A 22793-nucleotide genomic window follows, 5' to 3' on the forward strand; every position below is an offset into this window, starting at 1 on the left:
AGGTGCCCACGGCCTGGTGCACTATGGACGCCGCAGCCCTAGCGGGTGTTCAGGCTCTGTGGGAACAGCAGGACGCTGAGCCACCCGAGGACCAGCGGTGGCTCTCCGGGGGCTCTCCAGGGAGGTAGATCCGAGGAGGATGGTAAGGGGTTAGTCCTGCTGAGTTGGGGAAGTGGGGTGATAGACAGCATTGCAGGAAGGGACAGTGTGACCCCGTATGAAGGTGAGAAGCAGCGCCCGAGTCCTTTTTGTTGCTGAAGCAGTTTGCTGCAGAGACGGGTGGGGATCGACTGCGCGCTGGCCACACAAGGCTCGAGGGCCGGCCTTCATCCCTCCGTGAGATGCAGGCTGTAAACTGGAATCCCGGGAGTGGGGCTCCGCCCTCCGAGCACCCCAAGGACTGCCTACCCCAGCGCCCTGCCTTCCAGGTCGGGGTGCCAGTGTGATTGTCACCATTACTTACGATGTTGTTGGTGTTTTATAGGTAAACGTCCGAAAAAAGGAATGGCGACGGCCAAACAGCGTCTTGGGAAGATCCTGAAGCTGAACAGGAACGGCCACGCACGCTTCTTCGTGTGACAGTGCGCGGCCACTCTTCCCTCGGACACCAGTGTCGGCGGGGCTGCTCCCGCCGTGGGGACGCCACCGGAACAAAAGGGACCTGATGCTGCATTCTCACTGTGCCACACCCACTCAGCAATAACCTTTGGACCTGGTGGGGGAGGAGGAGGGCAGAACCTTAAAAGGAGGCCTCGAACTGAAACGGGTCTCTTGTCAGGGCTTGAATTTCATTTGTTGTTGGTAGTTTCTTGATTTATTTTCAGTGGTAGGGTAAAGAATTATTGATAATTTATTTAACAGATTTTTTTTAAAGTTAACAGCTTTTAAATTCTTTCTTTTTTAAAGCTATTTATTTGGAAGATTTCTGGAGAAATATCTCACTAATTTAGATTTAAGAATGTGAAGGTTTTAAATTATTTTTGATAGTGCGTGTGTTACATGTGGGAAGAGCCACGGCAACAGTATCTAGTCTGGACTCTTAAATTTGATATTCAGGTTAAAGTCTTAAACAGGGATTTGATGCATTAATTATTTTAAATTAAGATGTATATGAAAATCATTTTATTTTATATATTTCGTGTTTTTTATAAGCTATTAGCTTCGCTTTTGCTAACATCCAAGGTGCGTACTGTTATCCAGGTTGATGACCTTATATCCCACCTTCCCCTCCGAACTCCCGACATTTGTGACGACACAACAAGACTCTTCTCTTCGCAGGGAAACACCTTCATCGCCAGTGTGTCAGACCTCCATAAAAGACCCCACATTTCTCATTTCGTTTGATGTTGCGATTTTTTTCCTAAATATAAAAATGGCTTCTTGCATTTTCATTTTTGCTGATGACCTGGGTCCCAAAGAGAACAGCTTTAATATCTTTTCCCTATTTGTGGGAAAAGTATTATAAGTTTGGTTAAATTGTCATTTCTAGTTTTTCAAATGCATTTGTAACTACAGAGGGCCTTCTTCATATGCTGGTGTTGGAAGGCAGGGCTGACACCTGCCACAAAGGTTATATTTTACGATGCTTTTATTCTGTGTACCTAATTTGTTGGAAAATGAAATTTGACTTAGTCTGTTCAACTCTGCATAATAAGCCGTAATATAATAGGGCTGTACTATAGTACCTGTGTAGAAGCAAGCATGTTGGAGTAGATCTATTGTGGGGTGTGTGTGCGTGTGTGTGTGTTTAGTTTTTTATTTCTTAACCTTCTAAAGAATTATTTAAGACATGGATTTGGAGTAAAATGGGTGCTCCTTGCAGTTTCTTCCATCTCTCCTAACTTAGCCAGTGCATACTGAGGTTAAGTATCTGATTGAGCTTTAAGTAATCATGTATCTCTTTTATGCACAACTTTTACTAAATGCCCCTTGCTAATTATAGCTAATACTTTTCTCCTCCTTCCCGCCCCCCCAGCTTAAAAATAAGTGATTTCAGGGGGTGGGGGTGGACATGTTTCCAATTCTGACAGGAGAGCATTTTACAAGTTCCTACAAAGAAACTATAGGCAAATAAGATCAAATTTATTTTTATGGAGAAGAAATATGGCCATATTATGGATATTCTTTTTTTATTCAGCAAGGTAACAGAACTTTTCCTTCTATATTAAGCATCATGTGTAGTGCTAAGAGAAAAATCTATACCGTCATCTTTCATGGTTGCATTCAAGTGTGTACTTTCAAAGGGAGATATTTCTTACTCTTTATTCCAGTGTTTCATGGAGTAAATATGAAATAACTTATGAATTAACCTTTTTGGTCCAAGTGACTGGATCAAAGTCTGGATCTTATCTGGTGTCAGGAAGGATTTTATGGAAATACTAAATGCCCATAGGTGGCCTACTTAAACTCTCTACACTGTGCCAAAACTAGTTAAGGGATGGGCACAGTCAGTCATTGGATTGGACCTCAAAATGAAGAAACTTGAGTTTGACTGATTCTGCCACCTTCCCCACACAGTATATTACTGTGAGGTTTTGGTTTTCTGTAGACACCACTCTAGTGTTTATAGAACGTGGTTTTTTTTGGTTTAAGAAATAAGAGCTATAATTTTTTTTTTAGTTACATCATGATCTGGGTTCCCGTTTTTTGTTTTCTTACATTTTTCAGAGCTCTAAGTGGTTTTTTAATTACCTGATTTCCCCCCCTTAGCTATAAAAAATGAAATAAAACAATTTATTTTTATGAGTTAAAATTGTGGCCAGTATCCACAACCGTGTACTTAGGCTGATAAATACTAATTTTAAGTAGACAGTGTGTGGAACTTTTAAGTGAAGGTACTGTGGATTTGTTTTTGGCAATTTTAGCCCCTTAACTGGCTAAGTTTTAAAAAAAAAACTTTCAGTAAGATAATAAATATAACCACTAAAACAGAAACCATGTATCTTCTTCTGGATTGGTACAAATTCAGCCACCATCCAGTGACTTACCTAGTCTTATAAAGTTACTGGCTCTGATGCATCCCCTTTATCTCATGGAAACACTGAACCTTGAGGTACCTGCAGCCAGTGTCTGGACTCAGCTGTAATAAACAATCTTTCATCTTTCCCTCCATCTCATTTATAAACAATACTACTGCACAGATACTGCAACTTAGGAAGACAGCAGTGGTGGCATTTAGCTAATTATAAGCAAACACAAATTTGTAAAACAGAATTATGACTTACCGTATGCAACTTTAATTGTAGTAGTAGATAATTTTCCTGTATTGATTCAAATAAGTAGCTTCAGTTAACATAGTATCTGTACTGTAACTCATAATGCCATGTAATATCATGCTCTCCAGTATTGAGATGTAAGCAGTACAAAGCAGGCATTTATAATAGTTTAGTATCCTAGAAATACATGGAACTTCATAAGTGTCAGTTAATTTTTAAAGCATACAAAACTGAAAATTCTGACTGAAATCAACTCATAAACTCAGAGAGAAAATAAGCCCATCTTTATTACTACTTAAATACTTAGCTTGAATACTGTTCTGTTTTTTAATAATCCCGATTATTGCCTTTTTAATGAACTCTACTGTATTTATTCTTATGCGATCAGCAGGTATTTATCAAACACCTACTATGTGCCCAGCACTACTTAGTACTGTGGGGAAATATAAAGTTGAAGTGTGGTCTCTGCCCTTGAAGGTATCTTCTCCAGGAAATAAGCAGTATTATTTTTACTTCTAAAAAACTTAAGCAAAAGAGGGCCCTTTTATTTAAAAAAGCATTAACTTCATTCGTTCTGTGATATACTATGCTATGTAGAAGTGGAAATAATTTTTTTTAATGTTTTAAAATTTAAAAAACACTTCAGAAGTTAGTAATTTAATGTTGGCAGTGGACAGTCATGGTTTAGCATGTAAGGGAGCAGAAGACCTGGATTTTTGTCCAAGCTCTGCCATTTTTATACCAGCTGTGTGACCCTTCTTTCTTAGTTTTCTCATTTGTAAGTTTGGATAAAAAGGCAGTTAAAACATGGAAAAGCATTTCTTAATCCATTAACACTTCATACTTACAGTTAATTTATCATTTAAGTTGCAACTGATAATTAATGCACATGTTATATGCATTTTAAATTAAAACTGCCATTACTCATAAAATTTATTTTATGTCAAATCTATGCCCAGAGCACACTACCTAAAAAACCTGAAGAATCTCTAAGAAGGTGCTGAATTAAAATAAAAATTAGTGCTTGAAGTGAAAGAAAAAGTGAAATAGTTTATGGATAAGAGTGATAATGTTCATCCTCAAGGAATCATTAAGATGACTTAAGGTGCTTGAAAGAGAATTTTAGGTTTTTCTCAAAGAAGAATTGGGATGGTACTGCTCCACAGAGTCTGCTTACTCTCCAGGCACTAGATAGAGGTAAAATAAGTCATGGAATTAAAATGATTTAGCAACAACCCATGGAACCAGGGCATAAACTAAGGTGGTTCCAAAGATGGGAATCAACAAAGACAGCTCAGGGTTGGCTACGGACGGCTTGTTGGGCAGAGAGAGACCACTGTGGTAGTGTAGGAAAGGAGACAGCATGGGACATCTTCAAAGGGGAAGATTCTTTCTGCTTTTTTCAAGAGATGCTTTCTGTAGTGACAAGACTACTCCCCAAAGAGTTCATGGATACCTGCCGCTCGGTGTACCACTGCCAGAAGTAACTGTGCAGTGTAGCAGCCTTTTAGGATTTCACATGGAGATGAAGGCTTAATAATGTCAATGTGAAAATTTTTCAAAAATTCATTTTTCTCATTAAGTATTTAGCCTATTGCTCCCTCCAAAAAGAGAAGCTAAAGATCAGTCATTTTCAGATGCCCTAGGCCTTCATCTAAAGCAATCTCGAGAAGGTTGAGCATCAGATCATTAGGAAAAACGTGTTGCTGGTAAAGGAGACAAATGAAACCCAGATAGGGCAGTGACCCGCCTGGGGTCACAGTGGACCCCAGAGCTCTGGGACCTTGCTTCCTACCACAGCCCCTCTCTGTGACGCTGTGCAGCCCCTGCTCGTCCTGGCGGTGATGCTGATACGCTTGCTAGAAGCCAGGTGGAAAGAAAGGAGAAGCGATGTACTCACTACATTGCTGGTGGACTAAAGTAATTTTGATACTGTAGCCTTACAAAAACCCTGCCCTTACTTTCATTTGTTCTGCAGTGAACATCACGACATAAAAGTCAAATATTTTATATCCCTTACAGAAACAAATTTTTTAAAATTAAGGTCATTAAGAAGCAAATGCCTGTTTCCAAAGCAATCAGCTTATTGTGCTTGACTGTGGTTTTACTCTTTTATACTTCCCCCCCCTCCTTAATGGGTAGGGGAAAATAATGCCTGTTTACCTGCATTCTACCCTGTAGAGTCTCCCTCTCACCCTTGGTGCCCTCTCTAGTGTCCTAAAGCTTTGTCTTAACAAGTGCAACTAAATTTTTGTTAAAACCCTTTGAAAACTGTATTCAGTGATTCTTTCAACAAGTCGATCTGCTCTGCACTATTTCACTAATAAACCCTGGCTACCACGTAGCCCTTGACCTCCAAGTAGTTACCTATGCAAGACCTGTGACATTCTGAACTCACTTTTCCTCATTTCAGAAAGCAGTCCTAAGTGGAACTTAATCATAAAGATAAACCTTGCCCCAACCCAGTTTTATTTTGGCCATTTTCTTTTCAAAGTGTCAGCTGTTTTCCCCCAAGATTTTTCACCAAAACAATGCTCATAAGTGCTGGAATATATCACATTTTGCAGGAATAAAATAACCCAGACATACTCATATTTCTGTGGTAGATTTTGGTTGATAACAGTTACCAGTATTAAGTGGAGTATATCATGAGGAGTTAATTCCTTGCCTAGAATCATTTCTTCCCTTGAAGAGTCATAACTAACCTTATATTTTTAGAAAGCATACATATAACTTCCACATTATAGTCAGGGACCTGAGGCGTCACTTGCTAAGTGAACCCCAAGGTTATTTTATCTTGCAAAAGAAACCTAAACCAAACTAAGGGCCTTACATTTATGGTTAGACTGAATCAAAAGCTATAACCTCAATTTTTCCCAAAATAGCTTCTGACTGCAAGCGCAAGTCATGCAGTTGTTAGGTATGAAATCGCACTGATCAGGAAATGCACGCGCAACTTCGCAGACTGTATTTCCTTCCGAAAAGACTTTTCTACTTTTAATATAAACTAAGCCATAACAGTTTCATGCTGTGGAAAGAGGGTGAAAGGTTCATTTGAAGAGATTATATAATATGAATTTTCACATTTACTGTGAAGTGTCTAACTTTGCCAGTGCTTCAGCAGGTTGTTTTTTGTTGTTTTTTTTTGGAGGGGTAGAGGGAGGTGATAGGGAGGGGTAGTATTGATTGTAGGGGTTTCAGATCTGTGAAATTTGAGAAGGGGACAGTTGTTGGCTATGGTATTTATTAGTTTTGTAGTAATGTTTTGCTAGCCTGACTGACTTTTCTGAACTGATTTTTACGCCCATGGTCCAAGGTGACTGGTACCCATTCTTGTTGGGGGTGTCTGCGGAGTAGTGTCTCGTCTGTTTGTATAGGCGGTCAGCGTGTGTGCACATGTGTGTCCTTTGAATACAGAAGCGCACTGTGTGACTGCAGAGCGGGGTGTGTCTGGGAAGCGGGATGCTGAAGCTTTAAAGAGCATTTTTTTCGACTCGTAACAGTATTTCCCATCTTTTGCCTGCAGGCAGGGAAAGTGTACAGTATTTATTTTGCTTCTGTTTTAAATTTGTAAGTCTTTAAATAGTTTAATTGGCTATTAGAGGGGAGGACAGTGACTTGTTTAAAGTTGTATTTGATATTCTTACTTTCCGATTTCTGTATTTTAAAATATTGAAATTAAAATTGTATTACTTCTGTTTTGATTTTTTTTAGCGCTCGGTGTATTTTTGGCTCATTTTGTTTGAAAGTCTAAATGTTGAAAATTGTATAAAATGTGTCTTTGAAAGAAAAAAAATTGAATTCTATATGCAATTCTGACTTTCTGTTCCCTTTTTCTGCTTATTGAGTCGGGAGGATTATTAGAGTATGTGAAAAACTGTATCAGACTTAGGCTCCTTACTATTTCCGAAAATTTAAATGTGCAAAGTACTGTCTCATATTATTTTATAAGAGGTATTGCTGGGGAAGCAGTTGGCGAGAGAGAGGAAAGAAGACAAAAGGGTAATTGATTGGCAAGATGAGGCTATGCTGTGGCCATGGATGCAGGTGCTACTGCTGGGCACTAAGAGCATTTGTTGTCCCCAACCTGGGCACCCCACAAATACTTACTGAGCCCTGCAGTAGACCAGGCATTGCTCTAGCACTGGGGCTACAGGAATGAGCATGATAAAGCCCCAGTGTGCAGGAGCCTATAGCAGATGTGAAAGGCCCGGGAGAACCAGGCCTGCGGTGATGTGGCCGTGGAAGTGCAAGTTCAGTAAGATGAGTTCTCTTGGACATCATGCTTTCGAGGGTCTGAGAGGCAGGTCTGGGGTGAACCGAGCATGGTGGGAACTTGCCTTGGGCCCAGGAGAGAGGGGCCAGGGACCAGGGAGGAAGGAACAGGAGGGGTTTGTGTGTGTAGCACTTCAGGGCAGAAGGGGAGCCTGAGAAGGGGCAGGAAATGGGTGGAGGGCCTGAGTGCAGATTGACGGAAACCTAAGCGACATGGGAACCTAAGCGACAGAAGGTCCAACTGCCTCTGCTCTTCCTGTACTAACACCTGCAAGAGAGTAGGTGGTCCGGGTGCACCCACATCAACGCACCTCGACAGCTGTTACAGGAATGGTCCCAAAGCATGTTTGCTTCCTCTTTCCTACTGGCCCGCTTATTCCAGCTTACTGAAAACTAAATCCGAATGAATCTGTTCTTTTTAAAAATCCACATGCCACCTGTGAACCTGTGGGGTGTTTACCCTTCCTCTAGTTCTGTTGGCAGTTAATTATCAGGACTGACATGCCTTAGACCTTTAGCCTGACCTTGTTTCCAGTAGGCACTGAGGCTGTGAGGTAGTCACTATGGAATGTGGGGTGTTGCCACCCCTCACTTCAGAGTGGGAAGAGTTGGGCGCTATGAATGGGAGCCATCATTGTTTTTATTTTTCATTCCGGTACTTACAGTGTACAAGGCATATTTTCATTTCTTCCTCCCAACCCAACGAGGTAGGTGCTGTACTCCTTGCCCTGCAGGTGAAACTGAGGCCAGAGACAGTAAATAGCACGTCCAGGTTCACACTGCTAATAAGCAGAACTAAGATTTTCATCAAAAGCTGAGCTCTAAAGGCCACACTATTTTTTGTGAATTGTTTTTCATTATTTTTATTTTTTCCATCACTTTTTACCTTCCCTATAACTTCTTCCAGCCCCCAAAGCCCCCCGCAGCCCCCCCAGCCCCCACACTGTTGCCCTCCTCCGTAAGTTCTTTCTCTTCTTTTTTGCTCAACCCCTCTACCCCTCAGCACCCCCCAGAGCTGTCTGCCTGTTCTCTATCAGTCTAATTGTGTTATATTTTCAATTATTAAAAAGGAATAGATGGTCTTTAGGAATGATTTTTATTCTAAAAAGTTACCTTTAGGCATCCGTTTTGGATTGAAAAAATACTTTTTTACAAAAGTTCTCTCAGAGTTTGAGTCTCCTTTTCCCAGGGGCTGGGTGCATATGAAAGGATGGTTTATCTTCTGGACCCCACGTCCAGGCGAGGAGCCGGCTCTAGACCAGGGACATGCGGTACTGTTAGAAGCCGCGAACCTCACATGAATTCCCAGTCGCAGAGCTAGGCTCTGCCCGCTGCACCCCCTCCACTGGACTCGGCCCTGCGGGACGGCGCCGCTGCTCTGCCCCTGCCTGCCCGCACGCGGCCTCCCTGCCTTCATTTCTGCCCCTCAGCTTGGGCAAATGGGCCAGCCCCATAAGGAAGGAGGGAGAAGTCTCATTCCCTCTCTTCCTCCCTTTCCCTTTCTCCCCCCACTCCCCTCCCTCTCCGAGTCTCCCTCCAGCTCCCCAGCCCCGCTGCCCCCGGCAGTGGGATGGGATGGAGGGGGTGGGGGAGAGTCGGTAAAAGAAAAGCTGCACAATGGGAAAAGAACCCTATACAATTTTAGAATTCCATTTCTGTCAACTATTAAGATCTGTAGAAACTCATCTGTACAGTGTTATAAAAAGGATGGCTGTTTCAAGTTTTTTTACAATAAGAAAAACTAGGTTTTTCTTTAATGAGCTAAATTGTGTGGTTACATAGCTCACGTAGGACCTAAAACCTAAAATTATACTGTAATTTTTTTATAACCTTTATATATATATGTAAATGTATATGTATATACATATATAAAGGATGCTTGCTTTAATATAGAACATAATGGTTAATGTATAAAACTACAAAACAGATTATGAAAGGTGGCACCTAATCATGAAAGGATTTTTCCTACCTAAGGGAAAGAAAACAGTGCTTTTTGAGTTACTTGGTTCCATGAGCAGTATTTTCAGAGCTATTGTTCCTGGGAGACGAGACCTCCACTCTTGTCTTCTTGAGGGAAAGATTTCAATCGAGACAAAGTGTAGAGAAGAAAGCAAGAATTTATTGCAGCAAAAATATACTTAGGACCGTGAAACAAGGAAGGTGCACAGAAGAAGTACCAGGAGAGCCTAGGCTGGGCTGCCTTGGCTCACTCGGAAGTCAGAGAGAAGGGGGAAAGGGGGGGCGCCTGGGGACAGCATCGGGGGTTAGGCCGGAGGAACTGCTGCTGCCCATTGCTCCCCTTATTGCAAGTCTCATTGGGTCCCTTAGATGGAAGAAGAGAGAAAATGGCAATGGTGTGCTTCCCCCCCCCCACTCTCCCCGGGGTGGGGAGGGGGGAGAGGGCACTGGGACCTTCATTTTCAGGGGTTTTAAAGGCTGGGCATTTAGGAGAGGTCTTAGGGGCGGGTCAATAGAATATTCATGAGCTTTATGTTGATGGACCAAAATGCAGTTTATTTTTGTCTGTCCTTGGGTGTGGTTGGCAAATGGCACTAATTGGATCTCTGCTCTCCGTCTCCCTGCATAGTAAGAATTAAGTTATTTACCCTCTGGCTGGGGAGGAGAAATGCAAATCATTTACTCTCAAGCGTCCTGGGTTAAGGGAAGACAGTATTTACTAGGCGGCTGCAAACTGCTGTTTAACTGTCTCATTTTCCCTGTTGCCGTGTCCTGGAATGTTCTTTTAGAGCATAGAGCTTTTACTATGCTCTAACACTATGAAGCAGGGCCTTCACGGCTGCTGTTAGTCTAAATTCCTGGGCAATGTGATGCTCAGGGAAGGAATTGCTCAGGGGTCCGCCCAGGACACAGCCTTCAGTAGTCTGCAATAACCACCCGAGGTGATTGTTCCAACGCCTGAGTTAAGAATACCAGTCGAGAATAAGAAAAGTCGGTCAGTTACAATCTGGGAGGTAGGGGTGGGGGTGAAGGTGGACTTCGGCCAGTGTGTGGGGTTGGGAAGGACTTTGATGACACTCCAAGGACTGATCCCTTGTGAGGTTTTGCCCAAGGGTGGGGAAGGGTACCTATTCTCCCTGGTTTGGGGGCTAACGACTGGCGTTAGTTTGCTAGGGCTGCTGTAACTAAGTACTGCAGCCTGCGTGGCTTAAACAATAGATTTGTATTTTCATCCTCTTGAGGCTGGAAGGTGGACACTAAGGTGTCAGCAGGGATGATTCTGTCTGAGGGCCATAAAGGAAGGATCCTTTCCAGGCCCCTCCCCTGGACTCGGAGACGGCAGTCTTCTCCGTGTCTCTCCCTCAGTACATGTCTGTGCCTGAATTTACCTTTTATAAAGACACCAGTCAGACTGTATTCAGGCCCACCCTAATGCCCTCATTTTAATTTAATTATCTTTTAAAAGACCCTATACCTAAATATGGTTATCTTCTGAGGTACTAGAGGTTAGGACTTCAACATATGAACTTTGGGGGGGGGAGGGGATACACACAATTCAACCCATGACACTATTGGATCAAATCATACATATACAAACAATAACACTCAGTAAGCCACTTTGGTAATTCATAAATCCATGTTTAAAAAACTTACTACCACATTGCTTAGAATCCCCTGATGAGATCAGTGGTGAAAGGAGCATAAGAAATGTGCTCCTTTATAGACTTATTGGCTGGCTTATGATCCTTGAAATGAACCCTTTACTGTGGGCCAGATGAATTTGGGCTTCTAGCCCTGCCCATGTCCAAAGCAAATCCCCAGGAATGAATACAGTTCCATGTGGCTGGTGGGATTATGGGTGACATTTGCTGTCTTTACTCCTTCCTCAAATAGTGTGTCCCCCCAAATGTATACACACTTTAACAGCTGATAGCTCAATTTAAAAAATGAAATGTATTTTAATAAGCACTGCCTTTATAATTATTCAAAGTGTGTATACATTTTTTTGGGATATCCTATGTTTATTGAATATCAGGTACTGTCTAGGCTTTGGGGAGGTCAATGGGAACAAGACAGGGTCCTCTCTGTTAGAGCAGGGGTGACAGTAGAGGAGATGGTACTGTGCTAGCACTAGGACAATACCGCAGCCTGGTCTGGGGTCACATGCCGTCCCGTGCCTGGTGTCCAGCCAGGTCAGCAGTGCAGACTTCCTCTTTCCTCTGGGATTTATCTACTCGTCAGTGATGTTCCTGTGACCCAAGCCAGAGTGTGCGGCGGACACTGCTCTGCCCAGGTGCTTTTGGATCCCTTTTACTGTCTGTGCACCCATCTGCAAGTTTTGTTATGGAGCCACTTTGCGCATGTGCAGCAGGTACTAGCGCTAGAAGGGCCTGGGGCGGGTTTCCTGCCCCCTGTGCCCTCCCCTGCGGGTCTCAGCCAATGCCTGATGGATGACGGTGCAAGGGTCTGACAGCCCAGAGGAGGGCCGCACTCCGAGCAGTATTTACAGTCCACTCTGCTTATTCACAGACTCCGTATTTGCAAATTTACTGAGGCACTAAAACTTACTTGTAACCCCAAACCACTATGTGTGATACTTTCATGGTCATTCAAGGACACACATATAGTGAGGCAACACTCTGCCTCTTGTTTCAGCTCTCAGGGTAAACAGGTGTGTTTTTTGTGTGTGTGGTTTATTTAGTAGTGCACACTTTTCATACTTTGGTGCTGTTATTTCACTTTTTAAAATTACCCCCAATGCCTGGCCAGGTGTGGCTCAGTGGCTGAGCATGGACCTAGGATCTAGGAGATTGAGGTTCGATTCCGGGTCAGGGCACATGCTCGGGTTTTGGGCTTAATCCCCGGCAGGGAGTACGCAGGAGGCAGCTGACCTATGACTTTCATCATTGATGTTTCTATCTCTCTCTCTCCCTCTCTCTGAAATCAATGAAGATGTGTTTAAAAAAAAAAAAAATTACCCGTAAGCATTATGCTGAAGGGCTGACTAGTGTTCCAAAGAGCAAGCAGGCTGTGGTGTGCCCTATGGAGAAAATCCGTAGGTTAGGTAAGCTTGGTTCAGGCATGAGCTACAGTGATGTGGGCTGTAAGTTCAATGTTAATGAATGAACAAAATACATTGGTGTCTTTAAACAGAAACACACACATAATCTGGTTGTGAGTTAATCCAAATTGCCAAAGGTGTGACCACAGGCTCGCAGGAGCTTAACCCTGTACTTCCTCTAGGAGCACTGACTGCGGATTCTCTAATTCCGTGTTCACGGTGACTCTAACAACTACCACGCACAATGAGAATCCACGGAGAGATGCGCGTGGCCTCTTGATTCCTAGGGAAGAAGCCAGAGCTTTGCAAAGCCCAACGGACATGTCCTTCTTAAGCTTTCACTTTTAAGCTTTTTGGTTAATTTATTGTTTGTCTCAACTGTGACCCATTTCCTCAACCACTGAGGAAATGTTTATGATACTAAAACATTTAAATGGTATACCACCTGTGGAGGAAAGCCTTTAGGATTGGGCTAGTTCTGGTGAGGTGGAATAAATGCCAGTCTTTTCCGGAGGTCTTCCAGCATCCATCAGACAGGCCAAATAATGACTTCTTTGGGACGGGGGCTTCGAAAGAGCTGCAGCCCTGTTCTGGTCTGTTTGGTACCGGTACCGGGAGGGTGGGCTGTGAGCAGTCAAGGCTGCGTGGAGCTGGGGAGGAAGAGGTAGGACTAGAGTAAATTACGGTATTATGAAGCCTGATGTTCCTACTCAGACTCAGCTATTTTTCTTCACTAAATGCTAAGTGGGTTGCTGCAGGACCGGCTAATTTCCAGAGCCCTGAAAACATTAATTCTGACCATTCTGCCCGTTTTTCACTGCTTGCGTGGAAGGGCAAACTTCCTGAGGTCCTTATACTCCAGCCTCTGACATGACCGACATCACTTTCCCTTTCTTTTAAAAAAAGTTATTCTATTGTACAATATTAAAACCACAATTCAAGTTAAAAAAATTTTAAAATAGTTTTTCCACACAAACTGGGGAAAAAAAAAAAATTAAAATCCAAGAGAAAAATTGCCCCTCATCCCATCCCCCAAATTCATTCATTTTCCTTTGTCCAGGTTACTGCCTACTCTTCACCCACCCACAGTAGATTTGGACATTTTGGTAGTAATATTATAAATAGAATTCTGTCCAAGTTAATACAGGGTGTCCCCCAAAACGTATACACGCACTTGGAATAATCATAAAGGCACTGTTTCGTGAGAGAACATTTCCTTTTCCAAGCGGAGCTACCTGCTGTGAAAGCGCGGGTACCCTTTCGGGGGACACCCTGCGTATTACTGCATTTTCCCCGCCATCTTCCGCCCCCGCGTCTCCCAGGCCCTCGGGCCTGCTCCCCACCCCCGCGGCGGACGCGACGGCTCCGCGCGCCTTCCCCGCCTCAGAAACGCCCGCCATCCACCGCCCCACGGCCAGGGCTCCCTCTCCGCCGCTGCCGTCGCCGCGGCCACGCAGCGGTTCCTCACTTAGCACGTCCCGCGTGTCCCGTGGGTCCCCGGGCGGGATTTCACACGGGGCTGCGCAACTGTCTGCGGCGCGGGTAACGCTCAACCCTCGGCCTCAGGACCCCGCCTGCCCCGCACGAACAGCCGGGTCCCTACCTCGGGTCCTGCCCCTTTTAGTTCTAGAAGCTTCTCCGAGGAAGGGCTGCTGGGTCAAAGGTCACACAGGGAAAAAGTTAAGAGCGAGTCCCCGACTTTCTCAAAAGGCCCGAACTCCCGGTTCCATCCGCAACGTGTCCCCGCTCGGTCCCGGGTCGGCTTCTGGAAAGAATACACCCTTTTATGTTTAAAGCGGGGGGTGCGCGGGGAGCACTGAGGCGCGGGCGGCGCTGAGGCAGCTCTCGCCCCTCGGGGAGCTAGTTGGAAGTTGCGTCGCGCCCGCCGACGGAAGCCGTCTGGGCGGCGCGGAGGCCTCGCGGGGGTTCCGCCGGCTTCCCAGGGGGCGCCGCAGCGTCCCAGGGGGCGTCGCAGCCCACCTGACGGACGCGCGGCGCGCGCTCTGCTCCGGCCGCAGCCGGTCTCCACACGCACCAGCTCGAGAGCTGCAGCGCGCGCTCCAGGGCGTCGACTCCCCGTCCTCGAGGTGAAGGGCTCCGCGAGCGAGGCGCTCTTGCTCTCGGCGCCCCGAGAGCCACTCTGAGGGGCCGAGGCCCGTCCGGGCGCCGCCTGAGCGCCCGCGGTCTTCCGACGGCGCGGATGATCTCGGGGTCGGGCGGCGCGGCCGCCTCAGCCGGCGGCGCGGAGGCTGGAAGGCGCCGCGCCCAGCTCAGCTGCGGGCCCGGGGGCGTGGTGAGGCCGCAGGGGTTCTGTTTTCCTGGGAGTCCGGGTAGCTTTCGCTTTCGGTTCCCGCTCGCGTCTCCTCCCCGAGGGACCCGCCCTGCCAGCCGGCGGCCCGACGGAGAGTGCGACCCCGTCTCCGCGGCCATAGCCATGGCCCGGACCCAGGCCGCCACCCTCGCGGAGGTGACCCAGGTGCTGTGCGCTGCCGGGGGCGCCTTGGAGCTGGAGGAGCTGAGGCGCCGCTTGCGGGACGGCGTCGGCGCGGACGCGCTGGAGCGGCTGCTGCGGGAACCCCGGCGCTTCGCGGTGGAGAGGCGGGCGGGCGCGGGCGGCCAGGCCGCCGCCTCGGAGCGGGTGGTGCTGGCCGTCACGGCGCTGCGCCTGTGTCGCGACCACCAGGGCCTCAAGGCCACCTGCACGGGGCTGTGCGGGCAGCTGCACTTGTGCAAGTTCCTGGTCCTGGGGGCCTGCAAGTTCCAGAAGACCGGGTAAGGCGGGCGCGCGGCCCGACGGCGGGCCCGGGGTCGGGGGGGCCGAGGGCCCGGGTCCCCTCACTCCGGCCCGCTTCGAGCCCTTAGAGTCTGGGGAGGCGGCGCGGTGGCCGTTTCCCCCTAATTCTCCCCAGCGAGCGTTTATTGAGCACCTACTGAATACCTGGCACTCGCTGAGGGAGGGACTCGGTGCCGCGCTGCCCTCGGGGCTCCGAGTGTGACTTAGCAGCCGGGGCCCGGCGGGGAGCAGGGGGGCAGGGGAGGGCTCTTCTGAAGAAAAGAGGCCGCGTCTCGCTCCCCACGACGCCGTCTCCGGAGCTTTGAGGGCCACACACCGGCGGCTTTCTCTGCCCTGCAGCCAAAACCTCTCCCAACTCCTCTTCTCGCCGGCTTACGAGCCGGTAGAGGCTCCGGTGGCTTTTGGTGTAAAATGCAAGCTCCTCACTGTCGTCCCCAAGGACCCCGGGGAACTGGCCGGGCCCTCCAGCCCCGCCCCCGCGCTCCCGGGCGCCCTTTGTTTCTGGACCGCTCCCAGCCCTCGCGGACCGCCTCTCTCGGCCGGCTTGCCCCAACTCAAATATCACCTTCCTTTCTGAGCCCCTTTCTTCTCCATCACACTGTCCTGTTTCCTTTTCTCAGCGCCTTTCCCACCCCTCCCCCACCGCACCTCCTCCAGGAGAACGGACACCTAAGGCCCAGGAGCGTGAGGGGAGCCCGTGTTGACCCTGGCTGGTGGTCTCCTGCGCTGCATGCAGCAGGAGCTCTCTGAGGAGGGGGGACTAGGGGGGGGCTAAAGAGTTTGGAGCTCGCCCTGAAAGTGGTAGGAGCCCGTGAAGTGGCAGGAGAGAGCAGCCATTTTAGGAAGACGTATCATGGTGTGGATGCCGGTTTACAGGAGGTGGTAATGGGGTCTCAATCGGAAATTAGTTCAGTCTAAAAGAATTAGTCCCTTCCTCCTTCCTCCTCCCCTTCCGCCCTCCTTCCTTTTTTCCTCCCTCCTCCCTCCGTCCTCCTTCCTTCCCTCCCTCCCCTCCCTTTTCTTCTTCTTTTTTGGGGTAGGGCCCTTGACCCAGGTAGCCTTTCGGGAACCTAGGCTGGCTGACCTAGACACTACCTCCCTCAGCCTATGGCTCTTAGGGCCATTCTGGGTATCAGGTTCCAGAAAGTAGACGGAAAACATGCACAGTAGAGGGCTGGAGAGAGGTTCTTATGGGCCAGGTCTAGAAGTGTCAGACATTCTTCCACCTACAAGATGTCTGTGACCCCACCTAGATGGGGGCCTGGGGTGGTGGTGGGGGCTGGGAAATGTAGTCCCTGGGAAGCAGCTGCCTAGAAATAACTAGATTAAAATATTCCAAGGCCCAGGTAAGGCCTTAAGAAAAAGGGATCTATATGTGAAAAATTTGGGAGAGATGGGGAGTTGATGAGAGTTTGATGACAGTATGAGGTGATGACTCAGTTTTCCGTGAAATTGTTGACTGAGAGATGACTCTTACTCTCATTTCTTATTGTTAGCTGAGAGAGCAGGAGAGGATTTTGTTGTGAATTGTCCCCAGGGGACTGAAGCTTGGGAGGACAGCCAGGGCTCTGATCAGCTGGCTTGGGAGTTGTTTGGTAGTGTAGGTCAGATCCGGGGTGGGGTCTGAGGGTGAAACCCTGAGGAAATTGGGCCTTTGGGGACTGGTGGAGAAGAGGCCCCTCGGGAGCATGAGGAGCAGCAGCTGAAGAGGAAAGCAGACACAATAAATGGTGGATGGATGGATTGAATTACAGGGATAATTGGTGGATCTTGTTAATGCTAATGTCTGTATTTGTTAATGCTAAGAAGCCCTATTCTTAGGCTTCTTCCCAAAATTTGGGGTCAAATTTTACTTGTCTTGGAAATCTGGACACCTGGTGTTTACTGGCCTAGATGATTTTGATTTTTCTTTTTTTTTTTAAATTGAATTTATTGGGGTGACATTGGTTAATAAAACCATGCAGGTTTCAAGTGTACAGCTCAGTAACACATAAGCTGCATACTGCATCGTGCACTCACCACCCAAAGTAAAGTCTCTTTCTATCCCCATTTATTCCCCCTTTGCCCTCTTTTACCTCCTCCCACTCCCCTTTCCCTCTGGTGGTCACCATACTGTTGTCTGTGTCTGTGTGTTATTATTTTAATTTTAAAAATATTTTATTGATTATGGAGAGAGAGAGAACATCGATGTGAGAGAGAACCATTGATTGGTACACACTCCAACTGTGATTGAACCCGAAACTGGGCATGTGCCCTGATCAAGAATAAACCGGTGACCTTTTTGTGCATGGGACAGTGCTCAACCAAGCCACACTGGCCAGGGCTACTATTTATTTTTTCGCTTAGTCCCTTCACCTTTTTCACCCAGCCTCCAAAACTCTCCCCTTTCTCTTGCAGCTGTCAGTTTTTTTTATGTATCTATGCTTCTGTTTCTATTTTGTTTGTTAGGTTATTTTGTTCATTAGATTTCACATCTTTATTCTTCACCTTTCCCTTTTCCTTGAGGGTCACACAAGAGTTCCTTGCATCTTCCTTTTCCGACTGTTTCTGGGTCACGTAGGGAGAGTGTATGTGGTTGGCTGTATTTTCTATGCTTTTCTTGGGACTCTACTGGTCTTCCTGAACCGCAGGTCAGCTGTTTCAGAAATAGATCCTCACCGCTGCTTTTCATTGGTGATAGCTGGGAAGGGTCCCTGTCCCTGACTTCCATCCTGTGCTTAGGGGAGCAGTGAGCATTGTGGTCAAGAGCACAGCCCCAAAGACAAACCTACCTTGTTCCAACCCTGCCTCTTCTCCCTGCTAGCCGAGTGATCTTGGCCAGGTTACTTCATATCTGATCCTCAGTTCCATCAGCTGCAAAATGGGGATAATAATATCACCTATCTCTTAAAGTTTTTGAGGACTAAATGAATTAACTCATAGAATGTTTGGGTAATCCCTGGTTTATTGTAAATGCTCAACAAGTTTTAGCAGCCATCATGATTATAATGATTAGATAGATTTGGCTCTGGCAGCACCAATTATTAGCCCCTCTGTCTAGAATATTCTTTCCTCCTTTCCTTTCCTGGATCCTCAACCCTAAGAATTTGACTTAGGTCCTCTCTTGTTTGCTTGCCCACTGCTGTCAGGGTCAGGTGCCCCTCTTCTCCTCACTAATACTTTCTGAACACAGCTGACCTTGCCCTTCCCACTCCATTTTAGAGTCATCTCTGTCTTTGCCTCCACTAGATGAGAGAAGGAGAGGAATCAGGATGACTCCAAAGTTTTTGGCTTGTATTGTGGAAGGAAATGGCCTTTTACCGAGATGGCAGAGCCTGTGGAATGTGCAGGTTTGGAGGAGTCGATCAGGGGTTCAGTTTTCTTTTGAGATGCTTATGATAAGCATGACATACGAGGTAAGGCAGTGTCTGAGTCAAGCAAATGGTATTTGCCTGACTCTTCAGGTCATGTTGATCAGGGCAGTCAATTGAAGTCTTTGGATCATTGGGGCATGGTGCCAGTGCCTGGCTCACAATGAGTGTTTAACAAGGGCTTGTTAATCAAAAAAAATGGAGGAGAGGAGGAGAAAAGGCTGGGCCTCAAGGGTGTGTGTGTCTGCCTGTGTAAGCCCTTATAAACATAAGGCATCCACACTCATTTATTCAACCTTGGTTTAAGTGTCTAGTGACTGGTATGCTATGACTTTTCTTTGAGGAATGACCCTGTCATTTTCATTAGATACCTGCTGAGAGGCACTGTTCTGGGTTCTAGAATTCACAAGTTACCATTTCTTCCTTTGCAAATAAGCTTTATGTTTTATCGTTGCATAGAAATGCTGGTTTTTCTCCAGTGCTTCTAAACAATGTAAGGAACTGTTCTTGTAAAATTATCTTAAAGACTGATTTTACCAGCTGTATTAGTTTGCTTGGGCTGCTATAACAAGTTTCTACAGATTGGTGAGCTTAAACAATCAGAAATTTACTTTCTTACAGTTCTGGAGGCTATAAGTTAGACATCAAGGGCTGGTTTCTTCTGAGGCCTCCTTGCCTTGTAGATGGCCATCTTCTCCCTGTATCCTCACATTGTCTTTCCTTTCTGCTAGTCTGCATTCTAATCCCTTCTTCTCATAAGGATACTAGTCAGATTGGATGGATGCCCCTCCAGTGACCCCATTTAAACTTACTAACCTCATTGTAAAGACTCTGTCTCCAAATACAATCACTTCTAAGGTGACTTCAACATAAGAATTTTGTGGAGACAGTTCAGTCATGACACCAGCTCTGCTCCTTTGCAGGAAGAACTGTAGGAGCAGTCACAGCTTGACAACTGATCACAACCTGAGTGTGCTGAAAACTCATGGCGTCGACAACCTCAGCTACAGTGAGCTCTGCCAACTCTTGTTTCAGAATGACCCCTGGCTTTTGCCGGAGGTGAGTACCGGGAGGGGGAAGGTAGGTATGTGAGCAAGGAATTGGGAAGAGGCCGGAAGGTTGGAAGATAGGATATATTATGGCAGAAGAGAAGCCAAGGCCCCCATTGTGACCACTGGGGTCTGCCTAGAGGACACCTAGATTGAATTCCCAGCTCTGTGACCTTGGGCCAACCTTGCCCCTTGAAGCCTCCTTTTCTTCTGTGTTAGTTGGGCTTGTATGTCCTTTCCAGGGCTTCTGTGAAGTTGGGAGAGCCTATTTGGCCAGTGGCTGCAGAAAGCAAGATGTTATGTTATTTACACAGCTGAGGGGATGAGAGACTCCATCCAGCTCCTCCCTATCTAGCAGGTATCACTGGACCTGCGTGGGTCTGTGGAGAAGCTTTCTAGGACTGCTGACAGGCAGATGGTGTGCTATCTACTAATTTAATTGCACCCAGGATTTTGAACTTTAGTTGATGTGAATTCTCATGTTGCATTTCAGGTATTAACTACTTGTTTCAAAGCTTATTGAAATGGTTGTGTAAGACTTTGGGTCCTCCTAGGAGCAGACACCAAGATGGAATTACAAGTGTGAGAAATTTATTGGGAGAAGTTGGGGTAAGCCTTCAGACAGTGATGCAGGTCTGACATCTGTGGCAGGAGAGGGGGAAAGAAGGGAACTGGGCAAAAAGATATCCTGACTATAACCCATTTCTAAGAAAGCTTCCACCTGACCAATAGGCAGTTCTGAGCTAAAGTCACTATTGGAGGTGGCCTGTGTCTCCTCAGAATGGTAGGCTCTGTTGTTGGCTGGGAGGATCCTGCAGGAGTGTGATGTCTGTGTGAACAAGGTCGTGGCTCCAGAGGGCAGCAGCTGGGCTGAGAGTGAGCTGTGCTCTGTAGCATATCCGAGCAGTGTCTTCCTGTCGCCAGCCAGGTTATATGGGATCCTCTGGCCCTGTCCTTGCACTGAGGCAACAGAGTTTATATTGGCATATTTTAATGAAAATGCTTCCATATGATTCAATTAAAATCACCCATTTGAGAAAGGTGCTACATAGCATAGTGACTGGCACATAATAGATATTAACTTTTTTCTTTTTCCTTTTGAAAATTAGTACTGATTTAATTCAGCTAACCTTTATTGAATATCCTCTATGAGTCAGGCACTGGCGATAAGGAGATAAAAGACCCTGTCCTGCCCTTCAGGAGGCATGTTTACTGGGTCAGACAGACAAGTCAGCAGATAATTGTAAGGTGCTGTTTTAGATGCTCTAATAGAAGCAGTGTTCTGGTATCGGGCACAGTTTGGGTGCTGGGGAGGGTGTCCTAGAGTAGATGGTACCTGCTCTGGGAGCTGAAGGATGATTGAAAGATGAAGGTCTGGGGAAGAGGGAGACAGAGAGGAGGGAATTTGGCATGGTCAGTAGACAACATGTAGGTCAGGGTTGGAGAGGAGAGAAAAAGAAATGGGTGGGCAGAGGCTCATCCGTGCAGCCTTCTCTTTCACAGGGAAGTTGTGGGGGAGGTTTGCAGAGTGGGCATTTACGTTTTAGAGTGATCATCTTGTCAGAAGTGTGAAAAACGAATCAGACGATGACTAGTCTGGAGTGTGTAGCCTTTGTGTGCTTGGGTGTTCAGAACACAGTGCCAAACAAATGGGAGCTGAGACCATAAATGTGGACTCAGTGCAGCATTTCTGCCAAGATTTCTGTTTTCAGGCTAGACTTTATTATCCAATGACTAGTTGGGGGCCATCACCATAAATGGAGCACACACTGTGTTCCATGCATTGTATTAGCCACTCCTTTTATTTCTCATTTAATCCTCACAATAACCCAGCAATGTAGGTGGGATTATTCCCATTTTAGGGAATTGAAAACTGAATCTCAGTACTGGTGCGTGGCTTGCCCAAGGTCAGGTAGCTTGTAAGTGGCAGACACAGAGGGAGGTTAGGGCTCAGCCCTCTCTGGCCTTTCCCTTTGGGGCTTCCATCCCTAGAGTGGGGTACCTGCTAAATTTTGCTCAGTGTAATGCCTGTGAATTGAGTGTCTGGGTCCTTAGTGATCTCTGGCCTGTTTCCATCTCCAAGAATTCAGAATGTAGAGAAGGAGCTGTTGATTCAAGTTCAAGTCTCAGGTTTGCCAACAACCCATTTCAACAGCCATTGTATGTGACAGATTGCTATGTGACCTAGGGCAATCCCATTAACTTCTCTGAGTCTGTTTGCTCCCTTGAGAAATAAAGGGCTGTATTTGGCCTTCTCCTAAGTTGCTTTAAACCTTCAGAGCCTCTTTGACCCTGAGTTGTAGAAAAAAAGAGTTGGGAGAAACTGGAGCATGAGTAGGGGAGAGTTGGTGAATCAGGGGGAAGGGTGTAGGTGGAATGTGTAAGGGTTGTTAGGAGCTGTTACGCAATTTACATTAAAATGTCTCCTGTGAGGAATAGCTCTGATCAGTTTGAAGTTCTTTGGCTTTTCCCAGTGGAGGGGCTTGTTCTGAGAAGTCTGCTACAGTTTCCATTTCAGCCAAGGGCATATGTTAACAGTCATCCATCTAGAGTGAGGGATATTCTCCATTTTGTGTGACCTGTGTTGATGATGGAGTCACAGCAGTGGCTAGGCCTTTAGAGGAACCTCTTCTAACCAGTGGACTGGTCAGTAGGAAGGTAGTGTAATGTGAGGCCTTCCTAAACTGCTGTCTTCTCCTTTCTCTGTCAACAGATCTGCCTCCACTACAACAAAGGAGATGGACTCCATGGCTCTTGTTCCTTTAGGAAGCAATGTGTCAAACTCCATGTCTGCCAGTATTTTTTACAGGGTGAATGCAAGTTTGGCACAGGCTGTAAGAGATCCCATAATCTCTCTAATTCTGAGAATCTGGAAAAACTGCAGAAGTTTGGCATGAGCTCAGACCTGGTGAGCAGGCTGTCTTCCATTTATAGAAATGCTCATGACATCAAGAATAGGAGCTCTGCCCCGGGCCCACAGGGGACTTCTGGTAAGGCCTTGGGCTGGGGCCCCTGGATTCTAGCTGGACATTAAATGAAATGTGTGACTTTGGATAAGTCGGTGCTTTTAGTAAAATGCTGTTAGTGATC

General features: G+C 46.5%; 2 protein-coding genes across 2 annotated transcripts in view; both read left to right on the plus strand.

The window, feature by feature from the left end:
* KDM7A (lysine demethylase 7A) overlaps positions 1-7028 on the plus strand; it is a 70422-nt gene extending 63394 nt beyond the window's left edge. Inside the window, exon 20 of the mRNA XM_087820983.1 lies at positions 485-7028. Coding sequence (XP_087677109.1) covers positions 485-579 — 95 coding nt within the window. The 3' untranslated portion in view covers positions 580-7028. The remainder of the gene's footprint in view (positions 1-484) is intronic.
* A 7682-nt stretch (positions 7029-14710) lies between these two features.
* Positions 14711-22793, plus strand: part of PARP12 (poly(ADP-ribose) polymerase family member 12) — a 38238-nt gene continuing 30155 nt past the window's right edge. The window contains exons 1-3 of the mRNA XM_016205061.2: positions 14711-15282; positions 19578-19713; positions 22417-22693. Coding sequence (XP_016060547.2) covers positions 14711-15282; positions 19578-19713; positions 22417-22693 — 985 coding nt within the window. The remainder of the gene's footprint in view (positions 15283-19577; positions 19714-22416; positions 22694-22793) is intronic.

This window comes from Miniopterus natalensis, chromosome 10, assembly GCF_054644295.1.
Source record: "Miniopterus natalensis isolate mMinNat1 chromosome 10, mMinNat1.hap1, whole genome shotgun sequence".
Lineage (NCBI taxonomy): Eukaryota > Metazoa > Chordata > Mammalia > Chiroptera > Miniopteridae > Miniopterus > Miniopterus natalensis.